This window comes from Oryx dammah, unplaced genomic scaffold (assembly GCF_014754425.2).
Source record: "Oryx dammah isolate SB20612 unplaced genomic scaffold, SCBI_Odam_1.1 HiC_scaffold_19, whole genome shotgun sequence".
NCBI classification, from domain to species: Eukaryota; Metazoa; Chordata; class Mammalia; order Artiodactyla; family Bovidae; genus Oryx; species Oryx dammah.
The window spans coordinates 31466248-31488240 of record NW_024070203.1 but is presented as its reverse complement, the minus strand read 5'-3'; the positions used below and the strand labels follow the sequence as shown (position 1 = coordinate 31488240).

Below are 21993 nucleotides of genomic sequence, written 5' to 3'. Positions count from 1 at the left end.
TTGCATTCACTGTTATCAGTAGAACCCAGTAGGTAAGCTCAGATTCATGGCTGCAGGGTTTTAAAAAGAATCTGATTTGAGAAATAAAGTTATGACCTGTAATATAAGGACTATACTACTTTTTAGTCAGTGATGGTTAGGGAAGACTTCAAGTTACGGGTCTTAGGAAAGTGTATTGAAGTGTTTGAAGGGATGGGTTGAATTTATCTCCTACAACAAGAAGGTCAGGGGGCTAGACTCATTTTGAGTTCTGCTGCCTTAGTGTAGCGTCTATTTTTGCAGTTGTGAGGTAGAAGCTGAATTCTGCAGGCCCAGTTCTCAGGAAAAGTGTAGAGTTGGGAGGATTTTCTCCAAATGAACTTTCCTCTGAGAAGGAGTACTCTCCCTCAGACCTCTACCTTTAGCCAGAATCTGTTCCACAGTGTTACCTCCACCAAAGAGACATCAGTGAAATTAAGGATTTTTAAATATATGTGTTGCTGCTCCAATAAAACTGGGATTTTGTTGGTAAGGAAGAAGGGGTGTGACTATCAGGGAGGCCACAGGTTCTGCTGCTGCACTCACTCACCCTCAGGGTGGGCAGGAAGGGTCATGACTCCAGACTTCGGGGGTCTCATTTGACTGTGCCATGTCCTGACTATGTTTTGACTGTGGGATCTTGAGAAAGCAAGCTAAGCATGCTTTGCTTCAGTTTCTGCATCTGGAAAATAGGTCTCAAACTTGTGTATCTCACTGGGTTGTTGTGAATTAAAAAAAAAAAAAAATCCCTGTTCAAAGTTTAACACTTAGTAGGAGATCATATCAGTCAATCCTAAAGGAAATCAACCCTGAATATTCATTGGAAGAACTGATGCTGAAGCTGAAGCTCCAGTAATATGGTTACTTCATGCGAAGAGCTGTTTCATTGGAAATGGGACTGATGCTGGGAAAGATTGAGGGCAGGAGAAGGGGGTGGCAGAGAATGAGATGGTTGGATGGCATCACCAAGTCAATGGACATAAGTTTGAGCAAGCTCCAGGAGATAGTAGAGGGCAGAGGAGTCCGGCGTGCCGCTGTCCATGGCGTTGCAGAGAGTTGGACGTGACTTAGGGACTGAACAGTGCCAACAACTGTAGCAATTGCTGTTATATTTGATGGCAGAGAGGTGAGAGCCTGCTCAGCATCCTGCCGAGTGAAAAACTTTCTGTGAATAAGAGATTTAACACTTTAAGCTGTATTATTATTTTAAGGGGATTCCTTTTATGCAATTGAAAAATAAAATTCTGCTCATTTTTTTGATTCCTAAAATACTGTATAGTAAAATAATACTGTAATCTTCTGATGGTGCTACAGGGTTTAAAATTTACTGTTATTAATGCCAAATGTTGTAATTTTCAAAGATCAATTTAATTCTAATTTCTAAGCTGTCATAATATGAAGTATGGAGAAAATAAATAGTACAGTTGTCCCTTGAATGACTGGCATGGGGGGCTTTTGTGCTGACCCTACACACAGTCAGAAATTCGCCTGGAGCTAACTTCACAATCAGCCCTGTCTGCAATTCTGCATCAGCAGATTCAACCTACTGTGGGTTGTGTAGGACTGTAGTAGTACATATTTACGAAGAAATTTCTGTGTAAGTAGACTCGTGCAGTTCACGCCTGCATTGTTGAAGGATCAACTCTTACTTTCTTTGACACGATAGATTTGAAGGTATAATCAAATTTAACTTGGACAGAGAAAGAAATATTAAATAAGCTGCTACCTTGTATTTAATTTCAAAAGCATCTTTTGAGATGGTTTTCCATGCCAATATATATTCAACCTAAAACCTACTCTGCTATACTTTCTTTTCTGTGGAATGACCAGTATGTTCTGATAGACTGGAAAAGCATATATCCATGTATAGTTAATTTGCTTACAGCATAAGCAGCTTGTTAAGAGAAGAAAGTGTTATTAATAATTTACCAAATATAAACTGATAGAAAAGGGAACTCAAGGCATTCCCTGAAACTGGTTTATTTTAAAAATAGTAACTTTTAAAGTGTTAGTTTAATTTAAGATAGGCTGTTAATAAAATTTCTAGGATGTAGAAGTAGTATTTTTTTGAGAACAGGGAAGCAAAAGTAGGGGAACATACTTCGGCAAAGTGTGCAAAAAAGGGGGGAGACTCCATTTCCTTGTCTCCATGTCTGTTTCCTTACCTGTAAGGTACTGAGAACCAGAGAAGGAAGGGGGAGGAGATGGAGGAGAAGAGAAGGGGTGAGAGAGGTGATCCTTTGCTTGCTGGCAAAGGATCTTGCCAGAAGGTTTGTGGAAGGTGGAAGAAGATAAAATTGAAATAAAAATAGGCTGCAAACTTTGTAAATAGTGATTTTCTTTAAAAGGAAGAACTTTTTAAAAAATGTGAAAAAATGTGTTTCCTAAGCAAATGAAACCATGTAATAAAAAAGAAAATGGTGTGTATTATTTTATTTTTCTTGAAATATTCTGCAGAATGTATTCTCAGCGTCTGTTTTTGGTTGAGGTCAGAAATCTCCTTGGAAGACATCAGTAAATTTTTAAATTGTTATTTGTTGATGTGTCTTTCTCCCTGTTGAACCATAGGTTTCTTTCAGGGGAGACCCTCATCTGTTGCTCATCTTTCTCTCCGAAGTGACTTGGGTTAGAATAAGACTGCCATAATGAAGTGCTACAGACAGGATGTTTTGAACAACAGAAACTTTCTCTCTCACAGTTCTGGAGGCTAGAATTCCAAAGTGAGATATTGGCAGGATTGGTTCCTTCCAGGAAATGTGCTCCTGGCTTCTTTCCTTGACTTGCAGGTGGCTGTTTCTTTTCCAAGTATCTCTTTCCTAGGTCTTCCCTCTCTGCATGTGTGGTTAGGTGTCCAGATTTTTCCTTTATATAAGGAGAGCTGTCATAGGGGGCCCACACTAATGTCTCACTTTAATTTGATTACCTAAAGACCCAGTCTCCAAATAAGATTACATCCTGATATGCTGGGGTTAGAACTTAACATATCAGTGGATTTGTTGTTCATTCGCTGAGTCGTGACCAGTTCTTTGCAACCCCATGGACTGTAGCATACCAGGCTTCCTTATCCTTCGTTATGTCCCAGAGTTTGCTCAAAGTCATGTCCATTGAGTCGGTGATGCCGTCCAACCATCTCAACCTCTATTGCCCCCTTCTCTCTCTGCCCTCAATCTTTCCCAGCATCAGGGTCTTTTCCAATGATTGGCTCTTCTCATCAGGTAGCCAAAGTATTGGAGCTTCAGCTTCAGTCCTTCCAGGGAATATTCAGGGTTGATTTCTTACAGGATCGGCTGGTTTGATGTCTTTACAGCCTACGGGACTCTCAAGAGTCTTCTCCAGAACCACAGTTCAAAACCATTAATTCTTCAGCACTCGGCCTTCTTTATGGTTCAACTCTCATGTCTGTATCTGACTCTTGGAAAACCATAGCTTTGACTATACTGACCTCTGTCGGCAAAGTGTTATCTCTGCTTTTTAGTACGCTGTGTAGGTTTGTCTTAGCTTTCCTTCTGAGGAGTACGTGTCTTTTAATTTCATGACTGCAGTCACTGTTATCGGTGATTTTGGAGCCCAAGAAAATAAAATCTGTCACTGCTTCCACTTTTTCCCCTTCTGTTTGCCAGGAAGTGATGTGACCAGATGCCGTGATCTTAGTTTTTTGAATGTTCAGTTTTAAGCCAGCTTTTTCACTCTCCTCTTTCACCTTCATCAAGAGGCTCTTTAGTTCCTCTTCATTTTACAGGGTGCTAATTGCATTCCTGAGGGCTTCACCCTTATGACCTGATTACCTCCCGAAGAGGCCATCCATCACACGGATTAGGCTGCAATGTGTGAGTTCTGGGGGATTCACACATTCAGTATATAGAGCGTTCCACTTTTCCCTTTTGATTACTTTTCCAGATGCATAATAACAAAAAAGATTGATAATGTCTTTTGTAAGTACACAGCTTAGTTTTATTAGCTCTTTAAATCAATATGGGTTCTTTGGTTATTGTGAATAGTTTATGTTTAATTTTTATTTTTAAGATAGACAACTTAGTAATTCTATATCTTCATGGCACAAAGTAAGTGTTCAGTAAATGTTTACTATTATTTCATGTTTTTGTGCCTTTGTAAGTGTTGATTTTCTAGACACCATTTTGCCAGTGAATCTTCCTTTCCTGTTCAGTATAAAGTGGAACATTCACTTTTTTGTGTTGTTCTCAATATTCTGTGACATATCTCTAATAAAGTATTTGATTTTTCTTTTCATAGTTAATTAATGTTGCATTCCTCGAGGGCAGGAATTTTCTTCTTTTTTTTTTGGTTTTCTCAAGGTTTACTATATCGAAGGTGTTATATAAATATGTATTTAATGAAGCCATTTAGCTTCTGATACTGTTTCCTCTTCTGTAAAACTTGAGTTGTAATATCTCATCTCTTATAGTGTATTGAAATGTGGTTAAGGGTTTTTTCCTTGGTTTTAGCATTATAACTCAATTATTCACTCAATGTGAAAAGGAAAATTGATTTTTATTTATATCTATTCTTTTCTGATTAATATTAGTAAGATTTTCTGTTGAACTTTGGTTCCACTGCAATAGAGACACTCCATTCCTGCTAGATTTCCTGTCTGTAGAATGGACAACGTAAAAATAGTGAGCACACCACGTGCTGGTGATGTGGAAAAACTGTATCACCCTCACAGTGCTGTGGGACTGTAGAATGGCGTGGCCACTCTGGAAAACAGTTGGGCAGTTCCTTATAAGCCTTCACATGCAATTACCATACAGTCCAACAATCGTACCCTTAGACATCCTGGAGAATGAAAATTACAGTCACATGAAATCCTGTACACAGTGTTCATAGTGGCTTTATTCGTCATAGCCCCAAACTGAAAACAACCCAGATGTCCTTCAAGGGGTAACTGATTAAACATGTTGTGATTCATTCACACTGCAGAATAGCACTCAGTAATAAAAAAAAGAAAAAAAAAGTGACTGTTAGTATATACAACAGCCTGGTATGAATGTCCAGGTAATTGTGCTAAGCTCAAAAAGCCAGTGATAAAAGGTGATGTAGGTGATCTCATTTGTATGTGATTCTTGAAATGACAAAATTAGAAAAGTGCAAAATTGCTTTGTGATTGCTAGGAAATATTAATTGAGGTGGGGAGGCGAGCTCTGTTAATGGCTTTGAAAAGGCAGTGCAAGATATCCCTACAGTGATGGAGTTGTTCTCTGTTTTGACAGCATCACTGTCAGCCGTGATGTTGTACTGTAGTTTGCAGAATGTTACTTCTGGCTGTGATGTTGTACTGTAGTTTGCAGAATGTTACCCCTGGAGCAGCTGCTTGAAGCATACCAGGGCTGTCTGGTTATTTCTGACAACTATATGTGAACCAACTATTATCTGAAAATAAGGTTAATTAAATTTAAAAGTTCGCTGTTAAGCATTTTAAGCAAACTGCTGTTACCAGGGCTCCTAGTATAGTAAAGGAAGCACACAGAAGCATTCCTTTTGTAGATAATTATTGATTTTTGTGGTTTTTTGGTACTTTTTTATCCTTAAGGCTTGATGAAATATTCTACAAAGTTATAGTTTTATAATTATTTCAGGGTTATTTTTTGAGTTTTCATTTGTGCTCCAGTCGTTTTCCTTGTCTTTTATAACTTTATTTTTTTTCTTCTTGTAGTTGGGATTTAATTTAGCCAGGTTGCACATAGACCTTTAGTTGGAAAGATTTGAAATAAGACATTGTTTTCACTATCAACAGAATTTTGTATATTTGTGCCTTTGGCAAAGTAGCATGTATTAAACCTCATGTTGATCAATAACCATAATCAATTGGCCATTAAAAAAATTATTTTTTCTTTTGCAGAACCTACCGCCTTTAAGAGTACCAGTGGGCTTGCAGCTATAACGTGGAGTTCTAGTGGAAGTGATCTGTCAGATGAAGATAAAACAGCTTTTAAATCACACAGAGATAATAGATATCATTCTAGAAGAGGCAGGTGTTGTAACAGCAACATTTTATGTCCAGAAGACGGGGCCAGTGAAGGTAAACTGATAATTTTTTAAAGAAATTTAGTTTCTATTATAGATTGTGTTTTAATAATGCAAATAACTTATACTTCTCTTCTAATACATAGCATTGATTTTGATATTACTGAGTCCCTATCTTTTAGAAACATTTTCTCATAATATTTCTCACAATAACTCCTTCAGAGATCGGTATTACCAGGATTATTTTTGCAGTTGACAGTTTAGGCTTGAACATGTTAAAATTGATCAAAGCCAGTTCTCTAAAGTATAATATAAAATATTATAATATATAAAGTATAAATAATATAATATAAAGTATAAAATATCTGGAGATATTTGGGTTTGGCTCCAGACCCAACACAGTCAAGTGAATATTGCAATGAAACAACTTACATGAATTGTTTGGTTTCCCAGTGCATATACAAGTTATGTTTTTATACTGCTGTAGTCTGTTTAAAGTGTGCACTAGTATTATGTCTAAACAAATGATAGACACACCCTAATTTAAAAACACTTTATTGCTTAAAACTTCTATGTATCATCTGAGCCTTCATTTAGCAAGTCTGATATTTTTGCTGCTGGAGGGTCTTACTTCAGTGTTGATGGCTACTCAAGTGAAGCTTGGGGTTGGTGTGGCAGTTTCTTAAAATAAAGCCACAGTGAGGTTTGCAACATCAATGGAGTGTTCCTTTCATAAACAATTCCTCTGAAGCATGCAGTGCTGCTCAGTAACATTTTACCCACAGGAGAACTTTCAGAATTGAAGTCAGTCCTCTCAGACCTTGCTGCTGCTTTATCAGCTAGGTTTATGTCATATTCTACATCCTTTGTTGCCATTTCAACAGTCTTCACAGCCTCTTCACCAGGAGTCAATTCCATCTCAAGAAACCACTTTCTTTCCTCATGTAAAGAAGCACCTGCTTGCCTGTTAGAGTTTTATCCTGAGATTTGAGCAATTCAGTCACATCTACAGGCTTCACTTCTAATTCTCTTGCTGTTTCTACCGCACCTGCAGCCCCTTGCTCCCATGAAGTCTTGAACCTTCCACAGTCATCCATGAGGCTCCAAATCCACTTCTTCCTCACTCCTGTCACTGTGGGTATTTTGACCTCTTCCCTTGCACGAATCACGAATGTTCTTAATGGCATCTAGAATGCTGACTCCTCTCTAGAAAGTTTTCAGTGGACTTTGCCCAGATCCATCAGAGAATCACTATTGATGGCAGCTGTAGCCTTGTGGAATTCTTAAATCATAAGGCCTGAAGGTTGAAATTATTCCTTGATCCATGGGCAGCAGAGTGGGTGTTGTGTTATTAAGCATGAAAACAACATTCATTCTGTTGTACAACATCTTCATCAGAACTCTTGAGTGACCAGGGATATTGTCAGTGAATATTGATATTTTGAGGGGAATCTCTCTGAGGAGCAGGTCTCAACAGTCGGCTTACAACACTCAGCAAACTGTGTCATAACAGATGTGCTGTCACCCAGACTCTGTTGTGCTCTCACTGGAGCACAGGCAGAGTAGACTTAGCATTCAATTCTTAAGCATCCTAGGATTTTCAGAATGGTAGGGAACACTGGCTCAACCTCAGCCCACCAGCTACATTAGCCCCTGATGAGGCAGTCAGCCTGTCCTTTGTAGCTGTGTAGCCAGGCACTGATTTCTGCTCATCTATGAAAGATCAAATTGCCAACATCTGTTGGATCATCAAAAAAAAGCAAGAAAGTTCCAGAAAAACATCTACTTCTGCTTTATTGACTGTGCCAAAGCCTTTGACCATGTGGATCACAACAAACTGTAGAAAATTCTTCAAGAGATGGGAATACCAGACCACCTGACCTGCCTCCTGATTAACCTGTATGCAGGTCAGGAAGCAACAGTTAGAACTGGACATGGAACAACAGACTAGTTCCAAATTGGGAAAGGAGTAGGTCAAGGCTGTATATTGTCACCCTGCTTATTTAACTTATATGCAGAGTACATCATGAGAAACGCTGGGCTGGATGAAGCACAAGCTGGAATCAAGATTGCCAGGAGAAATATCAATAACCTCAGCTATGCAGATGACGCCACCCTTAGGGCAGAAAGCAAAGAAGAACTAAAGAGCCTCTTGATGAAAGTGAAAGAAGAAGGTGAAAAAGTTGGCTTAAAGCTCAACATTCAGAAAACTAAGATCATAGCATCTGGTCCCATCACTTCATGGGAAATAGATGGGGAAACAGTGGAAATAGTGACAGACTTTATTTTTTTTGGGCTCCAAAATCACTGCAGGTGGTGATTGCAGCCATGAAATTAAAAGACGCTTGCTCCTTGGAAGAAAAGTCATGACCAACCTAGCTAGCATATTAAAAAGCAGAGACAGTGCTTTGCCAACAAAGGTTCATCTAGTCAAGGCTGTGGTTTTTCCAGTGGTCGTGTATGGTTGTGAAAGTTGGACTATAAAGAAAGCTGAGCACGAAGAATTGATGCTTTTGAACTGTGGTGTTTGAGAAGACTCTTGAGAGTCCCTTGAACAGCAAGGAGACCCAACCAGTCCATTCTAAAGGAAATCAGTCCTGAATATTCATTGGAAGGACTAATGCTGAAGCTGAAACTTCAATACTTTGGCCACCTGATGCAAAGAGCTGACTCATTTGAAAAGACTGATGCTGGGAAAGATTGAGGGCAGGAGGAGAAGGGGACGACAGACGATGAGGTAGCTGGATGGCATCACCGACTCAGTGGACATGGGTTTGAGTGAAGTCTAGGAGCTGGTGATGGACAGGGAGGCCTGGTGTGCTGCAGTCCATGGGGTCACAAAGAGTCAGAAATGACTGAGCGTCTGAACTGAACTGATGAAAGTCCTAGGTGGCCTCTTCCTCCAGTAGCAGGCTGTGTCACTTGAGTTGCAAACCTGTTGTTTAATGTAACCACCATCATGAGGTCTCTTTGCCTGACCCCTGGATGACTGGGTGAGGCTTTTACATCTGTACTCACTGTTTCACTTTGCACTTTTCTGTCACGAAAGTGACTTCTTTGCTTAAGCCTTGCAAACCAGTCTCTGCCAGCTTTAAACTTTTCTTCTGCAGCTTCTGCACCTGTCTCAGCCTTCACAGAACTGAGGAGAGTTAGAGCCTTGCTCTGGGTTAGGCTTTGGCATCAGGGAATGTTGTTTCTGGTTTGATCTTCTATCAAGATACTAAAACTTCCTCCATATCAACAGTAACGCTGAAGAAACTCCAGACGAACAGAAAAGCAACTAATAGAAGTTGAGAATTGAGGTGGCAGTCAGAGGTGGGAGAAATGGGATGCTTATAGATAAAAGTAGAAATATACTTTCTTCTGCCTTTTAATATATTTTTAAATTGTTGAACAACATGGGTCTTTTAAAACTACTGAGGACAAATAGATTTAATACAATTTAAGAATATTTTAAAATTGTATTTTTAGATGACCTGCAGGTTATTGACTGGGAGATAGACAGTGAGAGGGAAGATGCTTGTGAACGTGATGAATTTGAAGACCGTGAAAGTGTGGTGGAAATATCTGACTGTGCTTCTGGTGCAAGCAGTCGTTCTTTGACACCAGCAGAGACTCCACCTGAGCTTCCTAAGGTGAGGACGAATTGTTTCCCACTTTCCGTTCCGTTCATGGAATGTGTTAGTCACAACCTTTGGTGTTTTGTTTGCAACTCCTCTAAATAGTATGCTGGTAATGTGCTTTTAAACATGGGTAAATACTGAGTTCTCTTCTCACCTGCTCTCACCTCTGTTACACATGGGTCTTTCCCAGGATCCCTCTGTTCCCTCAGGACATGTGTCTCGTGGTCTGGTCAGATTAGATTCAGCAATGTGCAATTCTGAATAATAATATTCATAGCAAGACAACTATTAATTGTGATTTTCCTTTACAGCTTTTCATTTTTTTATGGAGTTAATTATTTGGGTTTATGTTGCTTTGTTTTACTTATGACTAAAATTCTTAAGTTTTCACTGTTGTTCAGTTCTCTCATTAAGATTTTCAGACATAGCAGGCATTCTATTAAGTTTTTAGAAAATTTAAAAAATATTTTATTGAAGTATAGTTGATTTTCAATGTTGTATTAATTTCTGCTCTACAGCAAAGTGATTCAATTTGATATATATGTGTGTGTGTGTGTGTGTGTGTATATATATATTCTTTTTTCATATTCTTTTCCATTATGGTTTATCACAGGATATTGAATATAGTTCCCTGTGCTATACAGCAGGACATTGTTGTTTATCCATTCTAACTATACTAGTTTACATCTGCTAATCCCCAACTCCCAATCCCTCCCTTCCCCCTCCCCCTCCCCCTCGGCAACCACAGGACTGTTGTCCATGTCTGTGAGTCTGTTTATGTTTGGTATATTTGTTCATGTGTGTCCTATTTCAGATTTGACAAAGAAGTGGCATCATATGGTATTTGTTTCTGTCTGACTCACTTCCCTTGGTATGATTATCTCTGGGTCTGTCCATGCTGCTGCGAATGGCATTGTTTCGTTTTTTATGACTAAGTAATATTGCATTGTGATTCTATACTGCATCATGTTTATTCATTCGGCATTTGATTAGTTTTGCTTTTGTGGAGAACTATTTCTCAAAAACTCCTAGCCTCTCTGATGTCACCTGAGAGTCCTCTCTGCTCTGTGAACCTTGCCGGTTTTATATTGCCCTTCACCCTCTTTTGGGGAATTCCCTTCACCTTGTTCCTGCATGGAACAACTTTATTCTGGATTCCATGTCTTTCTCTTTCTTGGTTTTTACTCTCATTTTGATTGAGCACATCTTCCAATAGCTTCCAAGGAAGGATTTATGGAAGATAATTTTTTGGAATTTGTCATGTCAGAAAACGCAGTCATTACACTTTGACCTGTGGTTGAAACTTTATGTAGAATTTTTGGTTTGAAATCATTTTTCTTGAGAATTTTGAAGGCATTGCTTCCTTTTCTTCTAGTTCCAGAGTTGCTGTCAAGAAGCCAGCAGCTATTCTTACTCTTGATGTTTTAAGATTTCTCTTCCCTGTTTTAAACTGTTTCGGTTGTGATGTGCTTAGATGTAGTTTTCTGCTTGGAGTTTGTCAAGTTTTTGGATCTGTGGTTGGTCTGGGATCCCCAAGCTCCCTTCTAGGTTTGGTGATTTGCTAGGAATACATGCAGAACTTAGCATACAAAAGCAAAATCATCACTCTTCAAGAGTCTTTCTCAGGGGAGTCACACAGGGTATGCTTTATTGCTCCAGCAGTGAGTTTTGACAACATATGTGCACTGGTGTCTACCAGCGGGGCTCATCAGTGACTCTGAGCCCAGGGTTTTTATTGAGGGGTGCTGTCTGCCTAGCATGTTCCAGAATTTCAGATTTCAGGAATAAAAACGGGTGTTCAACATAAGCCGCATAGTTGGGACGCTTGAGGCACAGGGAGCCACTGATACCATTTAGGGCATGGTGGGCTCGTCCTGATACCATTTAGGGCATGGTGGGCTCGTCCTGATACCATTTAGGGCATGGTGGGCTCATCCTGACATCCAAGTTAGTTCCCAGAGGTTGGCAAGGACGAGCCTTGCAAACAAGGATCTCTCGGGGCACCTGTCTCAGGTCTGCTGAGTTAACTCTCTTCCTCGCAAGTGGGCGCAAAGCTTTCATCACATTTGAAGAGTTTTTTGCCTTTCTTCAGCTCTTTTTTCTTCTTTCTGATTTCCCTTTTCCTTCCCTTCTGTGACTGCAATTATCTGTCTATTAATTAGGCTGCTTGATTTTATGTCATGGTTTATTGATGTTGTGCCCATTTTTTCTCACATTTCATTTTGAGCAGTTTTTATTGCTATATCAAGTTTAATCTTTTTTCCTATCATGTCTAATCTGCTGTTAATACTATCCAGTGTATTTGCCATCTCTAAAAGTTTGATACGAGTCATTTTACATTGTCCATGTCTCTCCTTAACACAGTCATACGTTTATCTATATTTTCAGCATAGTCTATTTATAATAGCTGTTTTAATGGCTTTTTCTGTAAATCTATCATCTTTGTCATTTCTGTCTTTTTCTATTGATTGATACTTCTTTTCATTTTAAGTTGTATTTTTCTCCTTCTTTACCTGCCTGGAAATTTTTTGAGTGTATACCAAATATTTTGAATTTTATGTTGTTGGGTACTAGATTTTTAAAAAATTTCTTTGAATACTCTGAGGCTTTGTTCTGTGGTACAGTTATTGGAAACAGTTTCATCCTTTTAAATGTTGCTTCATGGTTTTTTCTTTGCGTCTGGAGGAGTACTCAGTCTTAGGTCTTAGTGCTGAAGCAGGACCTTCCCAAGTGTTCTCTGTAATGCCCTGAATTACAGTTTTTCCACCGGGTTAGCAGGAACAGCCACTGTTTCCTGACCCTGTATGAACTCTAGGCACTGTTTTTCTCCGCTCCCAAGGGATTCTTTCCCTGATGTAGAATTTCTTTATGTACACATGCTGATCAGTACTCTGCCGAATACTTGAGGGGGATGCTTGGGTTTCTCTGTGCAGCTCTGGCTTTTCTGGTGCTCTGGTCTATGAACTTGAGCTCCTTCTGTCTCCATGGACTCTCGACCCTGTCCCTTCAACTCAGGGAGCCGCGTAGTCTCTACCACAGTTCCCCCTCCTCACTGTGTAGTTTGGAAATTCTTTCTGGAAAGTAAGCTGGGGCAATTGTAGGCCTCAGTTCTTTGTTTCTCATCTTTCAGGAGTTAGTATTCTTCTTGCCTGATGTCCCATGTCTTGAAAGCCATTGTTTCAAGTATTTTGTCTCATTTCTTTCTTTTTGGTTATTTCAAGCAAGAGGATAAATCCATTTCCTATTATACCATCATGGCCATAGTCTTGATTCTTTCCAGGCAACCTGGAACACGAAAAGATGTTCCTAATCGTTAGACATTAGCTGATCAAAACTGTAATGAGATATTACTATATACTCATTAGGATAGCTGTTACCCATAAATGGGAAAATAAATGTTGAGGATGTGGAGAAATTGGAATGCCTGGGTACGATCGGTGTGAATTTCAAATGATGTAGCCACTCTGGAAGACAGTTTGTTGGTTTCTCAAAAGTTAAAATAGAATTACCATGTGACCTAGTGATTTTGCTTCTGGACATAGACCCCAAAGATTTGACAGCAGGGTCTCAACAGAAATTGTACCTTGATGTTCATAGTGGCACTATTCACAGTGTCCTAATGGTGGAAGCAACCCAAATATCTATCGTCAGGTGAAGAAATAAACAAAATGTGTGGGTATGTGTATTGTCTGGGCTTCCCTGGTAAAGAATCGGGCTGCCAATGGAAGTAGACGCGGATAGATCCCTGGGTCAGGAATATTCCCTGGAGAAGAAAATGGCAACCCATTTCACAGTTTTACCTGGGAAATCCCATGGACAGAGGAGTCTGGTGGGCTAAGTCCATGGGGTTGCAAAAGAGCTGGACACGACTTAGTGAGTGAACAACAACAAATTATATTATGTACTAAAAAGAATATTCACAACCTAAAAGATGAGAGTTATGTTTATTTGGTGGGAATTTTTAGGACTTCAGCCCTGGAAGGCAGCATCACAAGTAACCCTGAAATAAACTGCTGTAATGAGCTGAGTGGAGAGGGGTAGTCAGAATATATAGACATTATGTAACAAAGGGTAGGTAGTCTGAACATCAAAAGGTTATTGTTAGTTAGAGAAAACGTGGTATCTCAAGTTAAGGAATTTAGTGCTTTTCTGTGTTTGGGAAGATACCAGAGTCTGAGTTCCCTTAAATCATTCCTTAGATACGCATCTTAACTGTCTAGGGCTAGTATCCTGTGTTTTCTCATCCCGAGTTTCCTCAGGGCTCAGTGTGGGGGGGTGACTGCAGTCTGATGGCTGCTAGACAACAGGTACTTCCTTCCTGAGTTCCCTCAGGGCTCACCAGCTCACCTTCTGTGGTGGCTGCAATCACTGATGACTGTGCCACCCCTTGTTTACTGATATGGCAGGAAATATACCATTTCTCAATGTGTGTGTATGTATGTGTGTGCTTTTGTACTTTTGTATATAGATATAGATGTCTGTGTGTGTGGTGTGTGTGTGTGTTACGGAATTAAACTTGGGTCTGTTGTAGTAAAGCCAGTCTGTTGGCACTGGGTTGTGGTGAGGGAAAGTGCAGCCTTTGTTGCTTGGCACCCCCAATGTTTGGGGCTGAGCGTGGAGGCATGAGTTTGAGTCCAAAAGACCCAAACTCCACTGTGGCTTTCAGGGCAAAATTTTTAGTGACAGGGTTGCAGGGTGACTGATAAGCTTGTGGACATTTTTCTGCTTGGTTGGTGCTGAAGTAGTCAGGAGTCACCATCATCCCACTTGTGGCAACATCCAGTCTGTGGCTTGTGTGCTTGTGGTCAGCGTGCAGCTAACTTATTCCACCTGGTGGGGTTTCAGTGTCAGCAGAACAACTCAAGGACATGGCTCAGGATAGTACCTCTGTCGCCTGCAGAAGAATTGAAGGTCCTTGACTGTGTTTAGTAGCTGAACTATTACTGTTTCATGTTGCTTGACAGCTTTCCTTTGTTTCTCCACTTTCTTACTTTTCTAATTAAATTTGTTCTTTGGAACTTGGGGAGGTCCTAGGAGGTGAAACTTTTCTACAAACGAGAGGCGGGATCCTATTCCGTTTCTTATACAGTGGTTATTATTCAGCATTCAAAAGGATTGAAATTCTGATACATGGTACAAGGTGGATGAAACTTGAAAACATTATGCTGTGTAAATTTTTTTCTTGGCTTTTTTTTGGGGAAATACTCTTGTTAATTAAAGTTATATTTATCCCTTGAAAGTTGTATAAATAACCACATCTGTTAGAAGAACTGTAATGGTGCATGGTAGAGATGCAGTTGGTTGACTGGGGTTTACTAACTCAGCTAATTGAGAAACTCTTGCACACAGGTCTTGCAGTACTTGCAATTCAAATTCACACCTTGTTAAAATTACAGATTACAGTATAGCAGACTTTTCAGGGTAGCTTTTGAATTAAGTGGGCTTCTCTGGTGGCTCAGACGGTAAAGTGTTTGCCTGCAATGCTGGAGACCCAGGTTCGATCCCTGGGTCGGAAAGATCCCCTGGAGAAGGAAATGGCAACCCACTCCCGTACTCTTGCCTGGAGAATGCCATGGACTGAGGAGCCTGGTAGGCTACAGTCCATGGGGTCGCAAAGAGTCAGACACAACTGAACAGTTTCACTTTTCGCTTGAATAAGTATAGTTTATGAGAAGTGAGTGACTGGCATCCATAGTTTTCCAAAATGTAAACTGTGTGTCTATGGGTGATAGAATTATTGGAGAAGTTTATTTCTTTCTTTGTTATATATATATATATATTTCATAATAATAATTAAAAAAGACAGAAAAGTCATTGGCTTTTCCCTCAAGGAAGGGGAAGAATCAGATCATGTATATTGACCATCTACTGGGCCTTATATTGTACTAATTGCTTTATGTATTAGTCTGTTTGAGCTGCTGTAACAAAAATATTATAGACTAAGTGGCTTATAAAACAGAAATTCTGACAGTTTTGGAGGCTGGAAGTTCTGCTTTCTAGGAGCCAGCAGATATGGCGTCTGTTGAAGGCTCGCTTCCTGGTTCTTAGCTGTCGTCTCCTGTGTCCTCTGTGATGGAGGGTGTTAGGGGGTCTCCCTGGGACCTTCCAGGAAGGGCATTAATCCCATTCATGAGGGCCACACAGCATGGCTTCACTCCCAGGTGCCATCACATTGGGGATTAGGTTTCAGCATGGAGTTTGTAGCAGTACATTTTTCATTTGAGCCTTAAAACAAGCTTGTGAAGTCAATGCTGTTATGCCCTATTTTCAGGCAGGAAAGTGTATTATTAAAGGTATGTGACTGTGACCAGGTTATTTATATAACAATCAAGGCTGCTCTGAAACCTTGCAACGAAAATATTGGGTGGTGGTTGAATGCCTCAGGATCCACGTCGATTGCTTTCTTTTATCAGAAGAAGCGTGCACATGCACGTGAGAACTTTGAAAGTTAACGGTGATAGAAAAGGGAAGTTCGTGGCTTTCTTTGTATCTAAAAAGTTCAGTATTTCTCTATGTAGTTTCTCATCAAGTACACTTTTTTTTTTAGTAGTTATATATGTTAAAGTATGACATATTATGTTGTTATTAAAAAGTGACTCAAAAAATGGATTGCTCCAACCAGGCACTGGGAGGCGTTCCTGTGATGGGGAAACTGTGGTCTGCCTAATCATAGCCATGTTCTCTGGGGCCTTAACTCCTGCCTTCTTTTCCTCCTTTCTCTTCCTGGTATAGGAACAAAGACTCAATTATTTTCCTTATCTTCAGGCTGCTCACTGTTAAGTCTTTTTCTGACCCCCTTGCTATCCTGAATTCCTTGTGGGTTTCCAGCTGCCTGGTGACCTCTTTGTGTGGATGTCCTAAACATGCTTCGAGTCCAGAGTCCCAAGTCCTGTCCCTCTTCCTTCTAACCCAGGCTCATCCTCTTTATGTGGTCCTAGCTCATTTTCTTTTTTCAGCCTTAATCTACTCATTGTCAGGCCATGCAGATTTGGCCTCGAAATCACAGCATCCCTACCACTTCTTGCCTATATTGGGCCCCTTCACCTGTTGCCTGTCTTGTTTCCTTGCTTCATAACTGATTCATCTTAATAAACATTATGACCTCATCATTTACTTATTTATACTTTCAGTGGTTCCCCACACAGCCTGAGAATCAAGGTCCATGTAACTTGACTGTTACAGTTTAGCCTCAGGTCCTTAAAATGAATGAGGCAGAATATATACTGTATAATTCTATTTATGTAAAATTCTAAAAAGTGCAAATGATTTTAGTGAGAGAGCAGGTCAGTGGTTTATTGGGAATGAGGGTGGAAATGGATGGATTACAGTGGGACAAAGAGAAAAGTTCTGGGGGTGATGGAAATGTTTATCTTGATTGTGGTAATAGTTTCATATGTCAGTGAAATTGATAAAACATTTTCTAAAGTACAAGAAGGATATAAGTCTGTGTGCTTATGAAATATTCAAAATAGTTTGTTAAATGACAAAAACATACACTGATTGTGTAGAAAAATGTAAAGAATGTACATCTGTATGGACTATCTCTGCTTTAAGGAATCTGCGTTGAGGCAACTTTTTTCTGTGCTATTTTGAATTTTGAACCATGTACACGCATTAATTGTATTAAAAACATTTTTAAAGGACACTTTACACTTCTATCCAGAATATAGTGAGAACTTCTACAGAATACTAAAGAAAAGATAAATAGCTCACAGCTGTGGTCCTGTCCATTTTGTTATAGTGCCAATAATAGTAATAGCAATGAATACCATTAACAACAGTACAGTAACTCTGAGTTATTGCTATATGTCACGCACTTTGGTAAGTGCTGATCATGTTATGTAGATGTTGTTATTAGCCCCATTTTGCAGATTAGGAGATCAAGACATAGCTGGTAAAGCAGAATGAGGTTCTAACTAGTGTATCCCCTGCAGTATAGTGTGGTTACACAACTTGAAGGAAAAGCATGATGAAAATCAAAAGATCATAGCTTCAGTTCATAATGTCACCTTTTAGGACATGTGATTAATTGATTCTTGATGTGACTTCCTATTCAGTATTGTTATCTGGGTTTTCCATTTATTTTATGTGTCTTCCAAGAACCCTTCCTATAGAGGGCAGCAGAGATACAGCAGTGAGTTTTCTACTAACCTACATTTTTCAGGAAGCGTGAAGAAAATTGGCTTTAAGTGAGCTTTGTTATGTAATTCTCTTGTACTTTATATAGTGATTCCTATGCAAATACAGGCTTGTAGACTTAATAAATATCAGATAACCTGAGTGAGAGGTGGAGTTTTGTTGAAGGTATGCAACATAAGCTGGGTGACACAAACAAGATCTGAAAGTAGTAGTTTTAAAAAGACAAAGCAAATGTGATTTTCACATTTCAAATATGGATTCATTGTTATAAAACAGATGTTTTCTTTGTATTTTTAACAGTAAGAGCAGAACAGATGATTCAGTATCTCACAGAAGATGGAATAGGGAAAAATTTAATAAAAGTAGACTAGCAAAATTTTATATTTCTTGAGAGGATATTTAGAAAGTAATCTGGCAGACTTTGAAAGTATTTCTAAGTTTAATGAGCATGTTTGTAATTCTTTGTTTATATTTATATGAAAAATTGAAAGTAACACATGTAATTTAACATTTAATCATTTAAAATGATGAATCAGAATAAATTGATGTAACTAAATATGTACTAATTGTTAATGTCTGAGAACTCCCCAATTTATCCATGTATAGATTTGATGGAATTTGATTATGATGATCAAAAGCACACATTTTAGAAATCCTCTCTAAAATGTAATTATGTTTATATAAAAATGAAAATTTCATGCTTGTAAAGGGAAAATATAGCGAGTGTTTAGTCATGATTTCATTTGATTATATTTTGAAGATTTCAGTATAGAAACATTACATTTAAGAAACAAATTCAAGGCTTTCCTGGTGGTCCAGTGGTTAAGAATCCACCTGCTGATGCACAGGATGCTGGTTCCATCCCTGGTCCTGGAAGATTCCACGTGTCACAGGGCAACTGAGCCTGTGCTGCTACTCCTACTATGTGCTCTAAGGCCTGTGCTTTAGAGTCTGGGAGCTGCAGCTATTGAAACCATGCACCTAGGCCTATGCTCCACAGCAAGAGAAACCACCATGATAAGCCCACGCACTGCAAGTAGACAGCAGCTCCCGCTCACTGCAGTGAGAAAACCCTCACGAAGCAGTGAAGACCAGCACAGCCAAAAATAAATAACTGAACACAGGGCTTTTTAAAAAAAGAGACAGATTTGTACTCCAGTGTTCTCTTATGTTAAAAAGGAGGACTCTTAGGAGTAGTATTGAGGAGTAGGTACTTTTTGTTGTTATTTTACATTACAGTTTTGTGTGCATATATCTGTGAACACAATCTGTTCTTGATCTGATAGCGCTATAGCGTATTTTGGTTTTGATTCTCTTTGGGAAAGTGAGTATGTCCCCATATCATTTGTAGCATTTGTTTCAGAACTTAACATCCTTATTTTTCCACATCTCCCTTCTTAATTGGCTCAACCTTAGCTTATGACATATCAGCTCTGAGACTTTGTCGTTTTTTGTTTTAGTATAAATCTTCCTCCTTTTCCACTGTCACCCTGTCATTTCTTTTACCTTCAATTTTGTTTCTTCTTCTGTTTCTTTTATTCCTAAATTCATCTGTTTTCTGGTATGAGAATGATAGAATAGAAGAAAGAGTGTTGTAGGAATTATCATTCAGTTCAGTTCAGTTCAGTTGCTCAGTCGTGTCCGACTCTCTGCAACCCCATGAATCGCAGCACGCCAGGCCTCCCTGTCCATCACCAACTCCCGGAGTTCACTCAGACTCATGTCCATCGAGTCAGTGATGCCATCCAGCCATCTCATCCTTGGTCGTCCCCTTCTCCTTTTGCCCCCAATCCCTCCCAGCATCAGAGTCTTTTCCAATGAGTCAACTCTTCACATGAGGTGGCCAAAGTACTGGAGCTTCAGCTTCAGCATCAGTCCTTCCAAAGAAATCCTAGGGCTGATCTCCTTCAGAATGGACTGGTTGGATCTCCTTGCAGTCCAAGGGACTCTCAAGAGTCTTCTCCAACACCACAGTTCAAAAGCATCAATTCTTCGGCGCTCAGCCTTCTTCACAGTCCAACTCTCACATCCATACATGTATATAAATTAAAAAGTCATAATATGAGTCATTACAGTGTGACTTTAGTCCTCTAATTCAAAAAAGTCCTTAGGAGTTCCACTTGCAGTAAGGACGGAGCATCATGTGTCAGATTTCCTTTCTTACAAATAGCAGTGACAAATTTTGGACATATAAAGTATATTAAATATATTTAAAAATAAGTTTATATAAAAATATAAAGAGTATAAAAATACTTGAAGACAGTAGATAGAAGGAGAAGACAGCTGGCAGAGACTTGGAGGGGTTGGCAGTTTAAAGAAGAGAATGGCACAAGCAAGGAGGGTTTTTCATTTACCACCACTTTTTACCCAAAGGCAGGCCCCTGTCAGTGTTGTTCAGGGTGACTAAACTTGGATAGAAATCATAACACAGAGTTTGGGGTATAGGAGGTTAAAGGTGAAGGTAGAACCTCCCAGAGAGAACCCCACATTATGCATATAGATCTTACAGGCTATAAGAACTACAGATTTCAGCTGCTTTCCACTACACAGGAGAAAGCAGTGTACTTTCTGTACTCACTGGGGAGTGAGTATAGCCAAGTTAACTACTGTTTAAGCAGGAAAGTAAATACTCCCCAGAAGAGCATAACAGAATCCAAAGTCTACATCCTGATAATGACCAGTTTACACTTCACATTTGTTAGACACAGACATATACACACGTAAACCCAGGAATGTGATGCATACTTAAAGGAAAAGGCAGATAATTGAGACAGACCCTGATATATCAGAATATATTAGATAATATTAGAATATTAGAACTCAAATATTAGAATTACCACATCTTGTAACTCTATTCCAGCACAGAAAGGAAAATATGCAAATGATGAATGCACCGACCAAAAAACTCAACAGAAAAATGGAAATTGAAGAGAACTTTATAATTAAATGTGCAGTTGTCTTTCAGTCACCAAGTCGTGTCCTTGTGACCCCATGAACTGCAGCACGCCAGGCTTCCCTGTCCTTCACTATCTCCAGGAGTTATCTCAAACTCATGTCCATCCAGTCAGTGATGCTACTTAACCATCTCATCCTCTGTTGCACCCTTCTCTTTCTGCACTCAAACTTTCTCTGTATGAGTCTTTTCCATTGAGTTGGCTCTTCACATCAGGTGGCCAAAGGATTGGAGCTTCAGTTTCAACATCAGTGCTTCCAGTGAATATCAGGATTGATTTCTTTGGCATTGACTTGTTTGATCCCTTTGCTGTCCAAGGGACTCTCAAGTCTTTTTCAGGCAACACAGTATGAAAACATCAATTTTTCAGCACTCTGCCTTCCTTATGGTCCAACTCTCACATCCACACGTGACTGCTGGAAAAACCATAGTTTTGATTATTTAGACCTTTGTTGGCAAAGTGATGTCTCTGTTTTTTAGTATGCTTTTCTGCGAAGGAGCAAGCATTTTTAATTTTGTGGCTGCAGTCAGCACCCACAGTGTTTTTGGAGCCCAAGAAAATAAAATTTGTCACTGTTTCCACTTTTTTCCCATGTATTTGCCATGAAGTGATGGGATCAAGCACCTAATTGATATTTGTAGAATATTTCATGCAATACAGATACAGTAGGATGCACATTCTATTCATGTGCACACGATATACATACCACAATAAATCATATATTGTGTCATAAAACATCTCAAAAAACTTCAAAAGATTGTAACCCTGAAGATGATACTCTGCAACCATGATAGAATTTAAAGTAGAAATCAGTAATAATAAGATATCTAGGAGAAATTCATATTTTTAAAAATTAAAGAACATAATTTTCCCTTTTGATATGTAGATTTAATGTAGTTGAAATCATGGACATTTTTAAAGGCATCTACAGTAGATACAAAAGTATTAGTCACTCAGTCCTGTCTGACTCTTTGCAACCCCATGGACTGTAGCCCGCCAGGCTCCTCTGTCCACGGAATTCTCCAGGCAAGAATACTGGAGTGGGTTGCCATTTCCTTCTCCAGGGGATCTTCCTGACCCAGGGATTGAAGTTGCGTCTCTTGCATCTCCTGTATTGATAGGTGGCTACTTACCACTGGCCACCTGGGAAGCCCTATAGTTATGCTTATAGTTTTATTATAAAGAATATAACTCAGGAACAGCCAAATAAAAGAAAGAGATATATAGGGAAAGTTGTTATGGGGGTGGAGGTGCGGCAAGGGGTAGGGAAGTCTCTT

General features: G+C 39.3%; 1 protein-coding gene across 1 annotated transcript in view; it reads left to right on the top strand.

Annotated features, from left to right (window-relative positions):
* SPIDR (scaffold protein involved in DNA repair) overlaps positions 1-21993 on the top strand; it is a 290555-nt gene that overhangs the window by 43586 nt on the left and 224976 nt on the right. Inside the window, exons 4-5 of the mRNA XM_040261173.1 lie at positions 5876-6055; positions 9472-9635. Of these exons, the coding sequence (XP_040117107.1) occupies positions 5876-6055; positions 9472-9635 (344 nt within the window). The remainder of the gene's footprint in view (positions 1-5875; positions 6056-9471; positions 9636-21993) is intronic.